Here is a 15,238-nt window from a genome sequence, read left to right as displayed (position 1 = left end):
CATCATCTTGTACACCAAAAGATTGTGGGTCTGATTCCCGGTCAGGGCCCATGGCTAGGTTGTGGGTTTGGTCCCCTGTTGCAGTGTGAAAGGGAGGCAGCTGATCAATGTTTCTCTCTTGCTCTCTCTTTCTCTCTCTCAAAAAATATATCCTCGGGTGAGGTTTAAAAAAAAAAAAAATCTACTTTTTTCTTAAATGTTTGTTCATTTTTACAAATCTTACTCAACTTATAAAATTTAATCTTTTTTCCCATAGGCATAGTTGTTTTTAAAAAGCATTGGAGGTTAATTCTAATTGGAGTCAGGGCTGCAAATCATTGTACAGATGGTATTTACAGCCAAGTACTAAATCAGATCATCTAGACTAGCATTTCTCAAGCTTTGTGTGCATAAAAGTATTCATAATTCTGGGGCAGGGTCTGAGAATTTGCATTTCTAGGAGGTACCCAGAGCAGACTTCCTTGGTTGGTTTGGTGGACCATACTTCAAGTAGTACCATCCTATCGGGTTAGTGTAGATAGAAGAGCTGTCTGAAGACCAGGTCCTGGGGCACTGCACAATTTAGACATTGGGAAAGGGGAAGGAAAGAGTAGCTGGTGAGGTAGGAGAAAAATCGTAAGAACATGGTATTCTAAAGTCTTGTGAAGCAAGCTTTGCTGGAAGTGAAGGAGTGATAAACTCAGTTAAATGCTTCTTAGGACTGAGTAAGATGAGAGCTACAGTTGACCAGTGGATATGATAAAGTGATTGTTGGTGACCTTGAAAGAATCTATTTTGATAAGTAGTAGGGACAAAAAACAATTGAGGTGGAAAACATAAGAGAGCTGGAGCAGTGGCTAGAAAGGGATGTGGACTTAAGGAAGGGTATTTTCTTTTTATTTTATTTTTTGAGGTAAGAACTATTATGTGTTTGTATGCTAACAGGAATAATCTGTTAGAGAAGGTAATAACTATTGTTCTAGCAGAAGAGAAAGGAGATCAATAGCAGGAGTGATGTCCTGGAGAAGGGACCCACTGGGCAGGTAGAGACATATTCTTAAATAGGAATATGGATAGGGAAGTTAGCATATATGGGCACAGATGGAAGCTTAATTGAATAGCTTCTATTTTCTCTTGAAATAAGAATCAAGGTCACCCCATGATAATATGGCATACAATAAAAGTAAGTTTTGGTCAGTGCTCTATTCCCAGTGCTTGGAACACTGATTTGAACATAGTGATTGTTTAGTAAATATGTTAAATACAGAAATGCAAAGAATAGTAATCTTGGATTAGAAGGGAGAAAGCAAGAAGTCAAGTAGGTAGTTTTGGAGGCTGCTGTTGGGTTGGGCTAGAGTGGTGTTCATGAAACTGATGAAAGTGAATCATTCCAATAATATGCAAGAAAAATGGAAAGGAATTGATGTTTATTTGGCTAAGGGGGAAGGAAAAGTTGAGGATGACCTGATTTCAACTCTAATGTCCTTGGTCTTTCAGGTTCAGTGAACTGTGATGATGTTTAGTAATTCAAGAGATTTATCAGAGACTTAATTGCTGAACACTCTAACCTAGTTTTTATAGCAGATGTAGTCATCTATTTTGTCTGTGCTTACCAACGACTATCATAGTAGCTGCCAAGGAATCAATTCTCCTCTGCTGCCACCTCCCAGGAGTTTAGGGAAAACTGTGTTCTGGGCTTCTGCCCAAGTGTTTGATGTTGAAAATTAAATATATAGAGACCTTAAAGACTCTTCAAAATACTCTGCATAGATTCTTGAAATGGTGAAGGATGTTGTTCCATACATCCTATAAGTACACTTAGGCAAGTGACAAAAGGGACGAGAACATTGAACCTGAGATGTAAATTTAATTGGTATAATATGAATACATTGGATCAGCCAGACATTAGGGATAACTGGGAGATTTGAGGATGAGCACTGAGCACATGGGGGCTAAGGAGTCTTCACATCAACCTCATAGATATAGAAGTTAGTGTCTGCAGTTTTTTTGTTTTTTTATCCTCACCTGAGGACTTTTTTTTGTTTTTTGTTCAGATAGAATGGGAGGGAGAGAGAGGAACAGAGAGAGAGAGAGAGGGAGAGAAACATTGACGTGAAAGGGACACATTGAGTGGTTGCCACCCGCACAACCCAACCAGGGCCAGGGACAAACTGCAACCAAGGGATATGCCCTTAGTGGGAACCGAACCCGGATCTCTCTGGACCGCAGGCCGACGCTCTAACCGCTGAGCCAAACTGGCCAGGGCAGTGTTTGCAGTTTTATTTATATTGAGAATCCTTGTAAAATATTGTTAGCATGATAATTTTGCTGTAAAACAATAACAGAAACATTTGAATATTCTTACTATAGCTAATATTTTAATTTTGGCTGATAAGTCAGATAGTGCTGGTATTAGTAGAGTAGATAATTCCATTATTTAGAGGTGGGGAAAACCACTTAAAAATAGCTTTCTATCCTTTAATTTAATAATGAAATTTCAGAGAGAGCAGATGTACATTAAACTCATCCTTCTGTCTTCATGGAGAAGTAAATGGCTCAAAAGCAAGATGGCATCAGAAATTTTTTCAAGAAAGCGAGTCCTTGGAAGTTGCCACATAATCAAATCAATGTTCACACAGTTGATTAATACTTGTCTTTATACATTATATTTAACTGATATTTATAATGATTGTTAATATCAAGACATGTTACCCTGGCCAGTTTGGCTCAGCAGTTAGAGTGTGGGCCTGTGGACTGAAGGGTCTCAGGTTTGATTCCTCAAGGGCACATACCTGGGCTGCAGGTTTGATCTCCAGCCCTGGTCGGGGTCATGTGGGAGGCAAACAATCAATGTGTGTCTCTCTCTCCCCGCTCCCTCCTTCCCTTTCTTTCTCCTCCTTCCTCCCTCTCCCTTCCTCCCTTCCACTGTCTCTAAAAATCAATGGAAAAATATCCTTCTGGTGAGGATTAACAACAACAAAAGACATTTGTTAAGCATCTAATACATGTGAGATCTACTGTACTGGATGCTGGGGATACAAAAATAAGTAAGATGTGATCTTTTCCCATGTGGGGATTTTGTAGTACAGATGGTAGGAAGATAGAACACAGTCATATGGAGATCAATAGCAGTACAGAGGTGTGTGGAAGACCACAATTCTGTAGAGGTACTTCAAGGGCTCCACAAATATTTGATGCACATTTCTTTCTCTCTCTCTCTTTTTTTTTTCTCTTCTCTTTTTGTTCAGGAAGAGTGAGCGGGAGAGAGAAGAAGAAGAAGGGGAGAGAGAGAGAGAGAGAGAGAGAGAGAGAGAGAGAGAGAGAGAGAGAGAAACATCGATGTGAAAGGGACACATCAAGTGGTTGCCACCCGCACGACCAACCGGGGCCGGGGACAAACTGCAACCGAGGTACATGCCCTTAGCGGGAACCGAACCCGGGTATCTCGGGACCCCAGGCCGATGCTCTAACCACTAAGCAACACTGGCCAGGGCTGATGCATATTTCTTTTAAAAATATTTTAACCATTGATTTTATTTAAAAAAATTTTTTCTTTATTGATTTTAGAGAAGAAGGGAGAGGGAGAGAGGGAAAGAAACATCGATAAGAGAGAACATCGATTGGCTGCCTCCTGCACGTCCCCTATTGGGGATTTGGCCCATAAAATAAGCCCTGGCTGATTTTGCCCATGGACTAAAAGGTTGCAGGTTCAATTTCCGGTCAAGAGCAACTACCTGGGTTGCAGGTTTGATCCCCAGCTCTGGTCAGGGTCGTGCAGGTGGCAACTAATAGATGTGTCTCTCTTGCATCAGTGTTTGTTTCTCTCTCTCTGTCTCTGTCTCTGTCTCTCTCTGTCCCTCCCTCCCTCCCTCCAGATCTTCCTCTCTTCCTCCCCTCCCCTCTCTAAAAGTTAATGGAAAAACATCTTTAGGTGAGGAATATAAAATAAATAAATGAATAAATAAATAAAATAACACATTATATAAATGTGTTCTTTATACCAAATGTTAACATCTACAGAAGGAAAGTCATTAAAGCTAATTCATTTTGCAGATGAACGCCTTAAATTCTTTATTTGTATTTCTCAAACACTGAAAAAAGACACACACAGCTCTAGAAGCATTTTTTTAGTCATTATTTTCTCTTTTCCACCTCTGCCCTCACATAATAGTTTTGTTCCCAAGTACAGTCCTCAAAGCCTCTCTAACCCCCACAAAAAAACAAAACCACTTTTAGCAATTTCTTTCAATTTTTTTCCTTCTGACTCTTTATCACAAAATCTCAAAAACTGATCTGTCAAGTAAGATCTACCTCAGCAAACCTGGGAGGGGAGGAGTCATTGAGCCGGCCAAGCTACTGAATGCTCTTCTGAGGGCCTGGGGAGGAGACATCCAGGAACTTGACAAGGAGTAATTTTCATCCCCACCCCCCCCCACCCCACCCCCCCCTTTTAAAAATTAGGCTGCATGGTGCTAGAGCTCTCTGACCAGGTTTTCAAATGACAATAACCTAGATAACTTTTTTGCAAACTCAGAAGTAGTTATGTGAACAATATATGTTTAAGGACAAAAAGGAAATACGGTTTCTCACAATGAGTAGTCATTCAACAGAAAGGATTTTATCACGCAGTATTTTGCAACATGAACCTGAATCATTGTGTTTTGCTATTAGGACATGTGATGGTATTCTCTTCTATGAGATTTGACACCAAAATTTACTTGATATAATTCCTAAGTGGATAGATACTGGAGGATAGGTATATATACTAGTCTAAAAATGAAAATATTTGGTAATTTTGGAGCAAAGAACATTGCTGTCCTCTTTTCAAAAGATGAGCTCTCAAGGTTTTCAAAATAAAATGTTTTAAGAGTGCAAGTATAAGAAGTGGATATAGCCCTGGCTGGTTTGGCTCAGTGGTTAGAACGTTGGCCTGCGGACCAGAGAGTCCCAGGTTCAGTTCCCACTAGGGGCACGTACCAAAAAAAAAGGGTGAATGTAAAGATAAACCAGAATCTATCAGAGGTGTATATGAATTCAAGAAACCAGTGTTTACAAGATATGTTCCTAGGATTAGACATAATAGCTGATGAGTAAGTTACATTAAAAAAACTTTGTGTATTTTAGGTCTGTGTAACTATTTTTAAAAATGTGTTTTTATTGATTTTTTTTAGAATGTAAGGGTGGGGAGAAGAGAGAAACTTCATTTGGCTGCTTCTTGCATACCCCTTACCAGGGATCAAGCCTGCGACCCAGGCATATGCCCTGACCAGAAATTGAACCTGTGACCTCTCAGTGCATGGGATGATGTTCACCTAACTGAGTCACACTGGCCAGGACAGATCTATATAACTTTGAAGTCACATTATAAGGGGAAAATTGGGGGGTTTACTGTGTTACTAAAATCTTTAATATTTATTACTTTATTTTATCTGTAAATTATTCATAAAATGGCATATATTTTAAAAGGGGGTCCATGGTAATGGCTATTTTTGGCTTAGACATGAACTAAAGTTCTTTCTACCCTCTGTTTTTCTGTCTCAGCACACGGTTTTCTTCTTAGTGCTTTTGACAAAATTTACTTTTATTTAGTTTCCTTTTGTGTGGTGTCTTTCTCATCTGCTAAGTAAACTCTATAAAGGCACAAAATAAATCTGTCTTGTTACATAGTGAATCTCCAACACCCCACCTAGTACCTAACAAGTGTTAAGTGTGCAATAAATTTGTGAAATGGGGTGGGTTCTTATAAAATCTTCCTTGGTTTGATTTTTGGACTTTTGTTGACAATGTATCAACAGATTCACAACAGATTTGGGTTTAGTTCAGACTTTTTTATTCATTGATATTTATTATACTACATCAAATTACCATATATTTTAGTGCTATGAACTAGATTGCTTCTTTCTGAGTTATTAGTAGTGCTGCCTCTTTTAGAAAAGAACCAGTAATTGTTTTATATCTTGTTCATAATTTTTGTATTTGCCTGTTCAATTCGACTAAGCTAAATTGTAATGAGATCGATCAAGCTTAAAGTATTTAGCACATAGAATTTGTATTGGAGGGTGGTAGAGGTAAAGAGCAGACACATCAGTAGAAATGGAATATATTAAGCCTCCTATTCACATGGAAGGTTAACAGCTTCTAAAATATTTTGTTCTGATGAATAGTAGATATCCATTAAATGGTTGTTGAAATGTTTCTTTCTTTTTTATTTCTTTTTTATTTTTATTTTTTTTATCCTCATTCGAGGATATTTTTCCATTTTTTGTTCATATAAAGTGGGAGGGAGGGAGAGGAAGAGAGAGAGAGAGAGAGAGAAACATTGACGTGAAAGGGACACATCTAGTGACTGCCACCCGCACGACCAATCAGGGCCAGGGACAAACTGCAACCGAGATACATGCCCTTAGCGGGAACCGAACCCAGGTCTCTCTGGACCGCAGGCCGACGCTCTAACCGCTGAGCCAAACTGGCCAGAGCTCTTTTTTATTTATTTTTTATAGCATAGTAAATCATCAGGCTTGCCAAACTTTACACAGTATATTTGGGCATTTGTGATGGATATGTAGAGACTCATAGGGATTCCAAAATTTGTGAATATAATATTTCACAAGTTACAGCCTAATCATGACTAATGTAAGAAGATAATAGAGTAAATTTGTCATATGGCTGGATAGCACTAATTTTATTAATTAGATTACCTTTTTGTCCATATCACAGAACCTTTGGCCTTACAGGTGTATTGTCAAAACCCCAAATGATAAATCCCGGAACACAGAAAGGCATACCTTATAAATGATATCCAGCCCCTTATATCCTGAGTTAACTCTCTCCCACCTCTAAAATTCCCTACTATCCTGCTTATTTTTCTCATTAAATAGAAAAGGGATCACAGTTAAACCTTCTTAAACTCCCTGGAGATAGGAGGGCCTGGTGAAGATGAGTCACTTTAGGATATGTTAAAAAGATCATCATAAGCTATGTTCCCTCTATTTTCATTGAAGGATCTTTAAAGCTCATTTAGCCCCTAAAGAGCAGCAGAAAACTTTATTTCAATAGTTAGGCTATATTTATACATATATATAATTTGTGCTTTTCTTCCAAATTTGAAACAGAACAAATAATCCTAGAACAGAGGAGCAAAGTTACAACCTTTAAGTGAAAATCAACCACCATTAAAATAATAATAACAGAATAGAATAGTATATATTTAGTAAAGTCTAGGATAGAAAGAGTAAGAAATATAATTATTAAACAGAAATAACTACCATTTTTCTTAAGGAAAAAGAGAACTACTATAGAAAATTTATTGGCGATTAAAGAATAAAATCAATAACAAAAAACACTAGGTACAGAGATTACATGGTTGCTTATCAGACAGACCACTAGTCTCACATTTCCACTTGCTCTAAGGACAGCTTTGCTTATATTTTATAAAACCCAACACGACCAACACCAAGTTCACCAGTTCCTTCTGTTTACAATAGTCCTGTTTTTGGCTCCTGCAACTGCCCGTCTTAGTCCATTTGAGCTGTTCTAACAAAAATACCATAGGACATAAACAACGTTTATTTCTCACAGTTCTTGAGACTGGGAAGTCCATGGTCATGGCACTGGCAGGTTCAGTGTCTAACAAGGACACACTTCCTCACTGACAACCAGTTTCTCACTGTACTCACATGGTAGAAGGGGCAAAGGATCTCTCTGTGGACTCTTTTATAAGAGCAGTAATCACACTCTTGAGGGCTCTACCTGCATGACCTAATCACCTCCCAAAGGCTCCACCTGTAATACCATCACCTTGGGGATACGATTTCAACATATGAATTTGGGGAGGAGGGACACAAACATTCAGTCCATCGCACTGTGCTTCCTAATCCCCCATTTCTTTCCATTTTATTCCCACTGGGGAGGAGGTGTTCTTTATCCCTCTACACATATCAGTTTGTATTATCCTTCTGAAATGCATCAGATTCTCTGCTTCAATACCATTTTCCTGACTACACCATAGATAGAATAGATCCTTATTACTATTACTTCATTTCAAGTTTGATGTGGTAGTCTTCTAGCCGGTCTCCTGATTCCAGCCTCTCACCTGAACAGTTTAACTAATTGTTCTTTCTGTGTTGGTTTTGCCTTGTTGAGGAGTGTGCATTTCTTATTTTGCTCTTACCACTGAGAATTTAACACTTAGAAGAATTCTAGATTCATAATTCCTTTAGAAGATAAATTATTGCCCTGGTCGGGTAGCTCAGTTGGTTAGAGCGTCATCCTGATACTCTAAGGTTGGGGGTTTGATCCCCAGTCAGGGCACATAGAAGAATCAACCAGTTGGTACATGAATAAGTGGAACAACAAATCGATGTCTCTCTTTTACTCTTTCTCTCCCCTCCCTCGCCTCCCTTTCCCTCCCTCTCTCTAAAATCAATAAAAAATTTTTTTAAAGAGACAGAATTAATGTATTTAATTCAACCTCATGGATTTGTGAAGCAAATCTTGCTCTACTAATAGGCTTTTATTTTCACAAAAATGGACTCTCATTTTTACGGGCCATATTAAAAGAGAAATTATTCTAGGAAGATTCTAGAGTCATAAAACTTGTTAAATATGAAAAAAACTTCGCCCTGCCCAGTTTGGCCCAGCAGTTAGAGTGTTGGCCTGCAGAGCAATGGGTTGCGGGTTCGATTCTGGCCAGGGGCACATACCTGGGTTACAGTTCATCTGTGGCCCTGGTCGTGGTCATGCAGGAGGTGACCAGTTGCTGTGTCTCTCTTACATCGATGTTCCCCTCTCCCTCCCAGCCCCTCCCTCCCACTCTATCTGAAGATTAAAAGACTTCACAGCAGCTGTATTATAAGATTTGTGAAGTTGGGGAGTTAGGGCTAACCCTTTCTCACGTAGAAGTGAGAGTGAGAATGTGGAGGAACAGTGTCACAACAGATGGGTATCCACTTGGAGACAAATACTGGAGGGGAGGAGAATGATTGATCATTCTATAAAAATATTTTGTATCTAACCACAGCACAATAATTATATTCCTGAAAATATTCATGGTTAGAGTATCCATGATTGAGATATTTAGATCTTTTGGAAGAAACAGCATTGGGATATTGAAGTCATTAATGAATCCAAAAAAACTAGAAAAATAATCTACTTAAAGGCAGCACTAAATAAACAGAATATAACTAATTATATATTTTAAGTGACTATTAATGGCTACTGAATAACATCAATTTATTGATTGCTTGAAACTTCAGGATTTTACACTAGATTCAAAAGAATGTAAATTTATTTATTTATTTATTTATTTATTTATTTATTTATTTTTATCCTCACCCGAGGATATTTTTCCATTTTTTGTACAGATAGAGTGGGAGGGAGAGAGAGGAAGGGAGAGAGAGAGAGAGAGAAACATCGACGTGAAGGGACACATCGAGTGGCTGCCACCCGTACAACCATCCAGGGCTGGGGACAAACTGCAACCGAAGTACGTGCCCCTAGTGGGAACCGAACCCGGGTCTCTCCGGACCGCAGGCCGACGCTCTAACCGCTGAGCCAAGCTGGCCAGGGCAATTTATTTATTTTTTATTATTTTTTTAATCTTCACCTGAGGACATTTTTTTCATTTTTTGTTCAGATAGAGTGGGAAGGAGAGAGAGGAAGAGAGAGAGAGAAACATTAATGTGAAAGAGACACATTGAGTGACTGCCACCCACACAACCAACCAGGGCTGAGGACAAACTGCAACTGAGGTACGTGCCCTTAGTGGGAACTGAACCCGGGTCTCTCTGGACCGCAGGCCGATGCTCTAATCGCTGAGCCAAACCGGCTAGGGCGTGGAATGTAAATTTATTTTAATGTTTGTGATTTTCTTGTAATTCAATTTCATTTATGAACCATTTTGTAAATTTATTTTCATTAAATCTTGGGGATGCAAGAGGGAGCAACAGTACAAAATATAATAAAGTAAGTTGTCAAACCTTCATTTGTTATGGAAGGAATAGATTCAGAGAACCCTAATAGCTTGGAGACCAGATGATTACTACACCTCAATTGCATTTTATATCTGGGGGTGACTTTCAATTTTAGGTGACTCACTGTTCACTGGGTACTAGTCTAAACAAATCTTTTCTCAACCCTGCCACACCTTGGAGCTTTCTTTCTCTTTCCATATACCAGCATTATTAGAAGAGAAATTCTTGCTGCTCTTTTTTATTGCTTACTTCTGTGTAGTAAGTGGTGGATCCTGGACGATGAGTAAGCTTAGACATTAAAAGCTTTTCTTTTTTAATCCTCACCCAAGGATATTTTTCCATTGATTTTTAGACAGAGTGGAAGGGAAGGAGGGAGACAGAGAGAAACATTGATGCGAGAGAGACATCAACTGGTTGCATCCCGTACTACCCCGACTGGGACCAGGGATGGAACTCGCAACTCAGGTACTTGCCCTTTACCGGCAATCAAACCCAGGACCCTTCAGTCCGTAGGCCAGTACTCTAACTCTGCTGAGCCAAACTGGTCACGGCTGTACTCCTTTTTCTTTAAAAACAAAAACAAAAAAACTTTTGTATTAAACCTAATTTTATTCACTTATTCTTAAGCAAATATTAAGTATCTAACATTTTTTTCAGTTCTATACTAGGTACTAGTTATACAGTGGTACATAAAACTCTCTTTCCTTGTGGAGTTTATTTTAGAAGAGGAAACAAGACAAAATTAAAACTGCATCTCCTTCCCCAACACTCCCCTTACTTACTGTATTTTTTTCATAGCATTAACATCAAAGACTATTTTTTCTTTATTGTTTATGCCACCCACAGAAGTTGGCTACATGAGGGCAAGGATTTCTGTGTTTTGCTAAAGAAATGTTTGTTGGTTGAGAAGTGAGAAAGGCACATCTGACTTGTCATCATGTCCCCTTGATGCTACCTCTTCATTCTGTGTCAGATAACTCTACTGCTGCTTGCTTAGTTCAAGACCTTTTTAATTTTAATTTTACCTGATCTATTAAAGTAGCTTCTTAACAGTTTCCCTTTCTCTGTTGTACCTTTTCTCTTAAGACTGCTGCCAGTAATCTTTGTAAAATTCAAATCTGAATTTCTTCAGTTATCTCCCATCTTTTAAGGGTAAATCAGACTTTTTAGCTTTTCATTATCAGGTTCCTTTCTAGCCATCCAGCCTTGCTCTATTTTTTTTTTTTTTTTTTTATCCTCACCCGAGGACATTTTTCCATTTTTTGTATAGATAGAGTGGGAGGGAGAGAGAGGAAGAGAGAGAGAGAGAGAAACATCGACGTGAAAGGGACACATCGAGTGGCTGCCACCCGCACTACCAACCAGGGCCGGGGACAAACTACAACCGAAGTACATGCCCTTACCGGGGTCTCTCCGGACCGCAGGCCGATGCTCTAACCGCTGAGCCAAACCGGCCAGGGCAAGCCTTGCTCTTTTTATTTCTCTGCCACTCCCTGCTTTTCATCTCAAACTTTATTCTACAGTAGTACTAATATATTGCACTTATTCAAGCTTCTTGGCAAAGTGTGTTGGCCAGACCAAAGGCATCAGCATAATTTTGAAGCTAGTTAGAAATGCACATTATTGAACTCTTCCTCAGATTTACTCAATCAGAAACCCTGGGAGTGGGGCTAAGACTTCCAGGTGAGCCTGCTGTACCTTAAATTTGAGAACCATTCCTTTAACCCTTTAAAAAAAAAAAAAGTCCATTTCTTGAATAAGCTCAGCCATTAATTGCTGTGGTTTATCACTTTCATTTGTGTAACTCCTAATATACATCATTAACTGTGATTTCTGTGCCAATTCGACTTTTAAAATTGTGTATTGGACATCTTTCCTGGATATCCTTCCTGTACTTCAGACTCTTTGGACGCCAAACAAAATTCACATCCCATCTGCTGAAATCTGTTTTACATGCTATGTTTCCTGTTTGCTTCTTCAAAGGAGTCCTCCTTGCAGCTTTGAATTGTAGATTATGCAGTATTTTCTCATTGCTTTTTATTTTGTCTCGCTCTAGAGCAGGGGTAGGGAACCTTTTTTCTGCCAAGGGTCATTTGGATATTTATATAACATCATTCGAGGGCCATACAACATTATTAACTTAAAAATTAGCTTGCTATTTTTGGTCAGGCAAATTTAATATGGTGAGGCATGTGATGTAGCTGGTATTGATTTTGCGGGCCTTATATGGCCTGTGGGCTGGACATTCACCACCCCTGTCTAGAGGAACAACAACAACAAAATATTTTTTACTAACTTTACTGATCAAAATAGGGTCAGAATTTTCGAGACAATAATATTAATTACTTTTGTTTATAGATCATCTGTTAAAATGTATTTTTATCTTATCCTCCCTAACTTTTTTCCTCCCTCCCTGTCCCCCTCCTTAATCTTCTTTCTCTTTCTCATTTTAAGAATTTAGAGACGAGTTACTTTGAATCTTGACTTTAGTTGCCCAAGTTCTACCATACAGCTGGAGGGATTCTTAATCTGGGCCAATAGAGTGATAGCTTGTACTGGCACCAAAGGCTAAAGCCAGGCAACATTTCAGATATCTCTGTGCAGCACGTATAGTAGTTTCTCAACATATATGTTTTATTTATTTTTTAATTTTTACCCAAGGATATTTTTTTTCATTGATTTTTTAGAGAGTGGAAGGGGCAGTAGGGGAGAGACAAACATGGATGTGAGAGAGAGACATTGATTGGTTGCCTCCCGCATGTGCCCTGACTCAGGATGGGGATTGAACCTGCAACCCAGGTATGTGTCCTTGACTGGGAATCGAACCCACAACCCTTTGGTGCTCAGACTGACGCTCCAGATACTGAGCCACACTGACCAGGACACAACATATAGTTCCTAAAATAATAAATGAGGAAGCATGTCTCCAAGGACTGGGCAGATCTCCAGGGTCAAAAAAGCATGGTGAGATTGTGGCTAGATACATAAGGAACCTCAAGGAATTGAGCAAAAGGACTGGGAAATTTTGATACTCAAATATTAATTAAATGAATAAATGAAAGATTTTAAAGGAAAAAACATAATCATTGTCACAGATGGTTAGATATTTTTTTCTTTGAGAGAGAAGGGATAAATTTAAATATTTCAGTGCAAACTTTCAAATTTAATATTTAAATTTTTTAAATTTTTATGTGTGCTTCCCTATGAGCATTTAGTTTGATACACACTTTTAATAATTTTCACGTTGATTTACGTAAGTTATATTCTAATGGTTTGACCAATCTATCTTGGGCTATAACTTTTAGTTATTATATTTCTATTTTTGTTGGATTGGAAAAACTGTGTATGTGTATATCTCATAATTTGAGCTATTTTCTCATAAAGAATGTGTATTCTTAAGTTATAATACTAATAATAAAAAAATGTCTTTTTAACATGCACACAGGAAACCTCGACCTGTCTCCCAGTTGGTTGCACAGCAGGTTACTCAGCAGTTTGTGCCCCCTACACAGTCAAAGAAAGAGAAAAAAGATAAAGTAGAAAAAGAAAAAAGTGAAAAGGAAACAACTAGCAAAAAGAACAGTCATAAGAAAACCAGGTAAATTTAAATAGTATTTTATGCTACTTTTGAATTGAAATAACATTAACCATTTTATCTCTTTTAACATTGACATATACAAAGTAGAAATAAAAAATTTTATCTTTTTATGGTAAAGTATCATAATTTTTTTTTAAGTTTGAAAGGTGTACTAGAAATTAAACACAGAGGCCAGCCACAAAGATAAGCTTAAATGTGAGGATGCTCTTTTTTTTTTTTTTTTTTTTCCTAACTAGATTAAAAGACATTTGGATTTGAGCTATTTCTTTTTCACTCATAGAGCCAGCAGTGATATTCATAATATTTACAGAATTTGCATGGGCTTTAATCAATCAAAATGGTCATGGGTCCAGGCGGAACAGACATCTCAGTGCCCTCATTCATGCACATTAGTGGAGTAACAGCCTTGCATATAATGCAACCTTAGTTTTTACCGGCTTCCTCTGTGGTGCAACTATATCATTGCTGCTCTAAAACATTTTAATAAAAATGATAATCTGTCTGCAAAATTATGATAAAGCTATAAAAGTACAATTAAGAAACCATTACTTCCAGAGTGCCACAGTTTTTTGTCATGTTGAAGAAGATTCATGAGTGATTGGTTTGATTAATGTTAATAATTTGAAACATTTAATGACATTTTTGTGGCTAGTTACACATGAATGTAGAGCTTTAAACATAGATGTATTCATTGTGTTGTTTTTACCTAATTTATTCATTATATGTACAGAAAGTTGATAGACAGAAAAGCTAGTTTAAAATTACATCTTTTTTGTGTTTAGGCCAAGATTGAAAAATGTGGATCGGAGTAGTGCTCAGCATTTGGAAGTCACCGTTGGAGACCTGACAGTCATTATTACAGACTTTAAGGAGAAAACGAAGTCACCACCTGCATCTAGTGCTGCTTCTGCAGATCAACACAATCAGAGCGGCTCTAGCTCTGATAACACAGAGAGGGGAATGTCCAGGTCATCTTCACCCAGAGGAGAAGCCTCATCATTGAATGGAGAATCTCATTAAAATTTATTTTCTCCAACTTCTTAGTCACTTCTGTCATACCATGCAAATACACAGATTATGCCAAGAAGTACCACATTTTCATGACAAACATATTCATGCACAATTCATAATTTGCGTTTTGCGTAAGATAGAAATTTGTTAGAATTTGTTAGATTTTATTGTAATCTATGCCTACCAAACATTTCCAGACTTTAACATTTTGGTCTCCACAGTTAAAGGTGCCATGAAAATGTGGTTGAATTATTCATTATGCAGTGTTATTGGTAAGTCTATTTTCACTTTTAGTTTAGTGAATTCTAACACATAATTCTTGAATTCTCTACTATTGGCATGTAACGAATTAAAATTTTTATAACATAGTGCAAGCTGCCTAAATATGTATTATTTGAGAATTGTGAAACAAATAGTTATATGTATACAAGGCAAAGATCAACTTAATCAACTATTGCTGCAACAGGATTTTCTTAATGGTTATACTCTTAATACACCTGCTGGTACTTGGTGTGGTTAAATAGGAAAATTGTTATTAAATAAAAAATTTGTATGAACCGTTGCCAATATTTTTGACACATTTTACTAAATTATTATTCCTGAATTATGTTTCTGGATTTTTTTGTTTGTTTCAAGACATTCATTTATTGTAATGTTTACTCTCAGACTAGTAAACAAT

General features: G+C 37.7%; 1 protein-coding gene across 2 annotated transcripts in view; it reads left to right on the top strand.

Moving 5' to 3' along the window:
- The window catches only part of YAF2 (YY1 associated factor 2), an 84,065-nt gene extending 68,827 nt beyond the window's left edge, over positions 1-15,238 (top strand). For both annotated transcript variants that reach the window (XM_036250668.1, XM_036250669.1), the window contains 2 exons: positions 13,396-13,548; positions 14,331-15,238. In XM_036250668.1, coding sequence (XP_036106561.1) covers positions 13,396-13,548; positions 14,331-14,568 — 391 coding nt within the window. In that variant the 3' untranslated portion in view covers positions 14,569-15,238. The remainder of the gene's footprint in view (positions 1-13,395; positions 13,549-14,330) is intronic.

The sequence above is a fragment of the Molossus molossus genome, unplaced genomic scaffold (assembly GCF_014108415.1).
Source record: "Molossus molossus isolate mMolMol1 unplaced genomic scaffold, mMolMol1.p scaffold_m16_p_10, whole genome shotgun sequence".
Lineage (NCBI taxonomy): Eukaryota > Metazoa > Chordata > Mammalia > Chiroptera > Molossidae > Molossus > Molossus molossus.
Note: the sequence above shows the minus strand (reverse complement) of the source record. Positions and strands in the feature narration are given on the sequence as shown.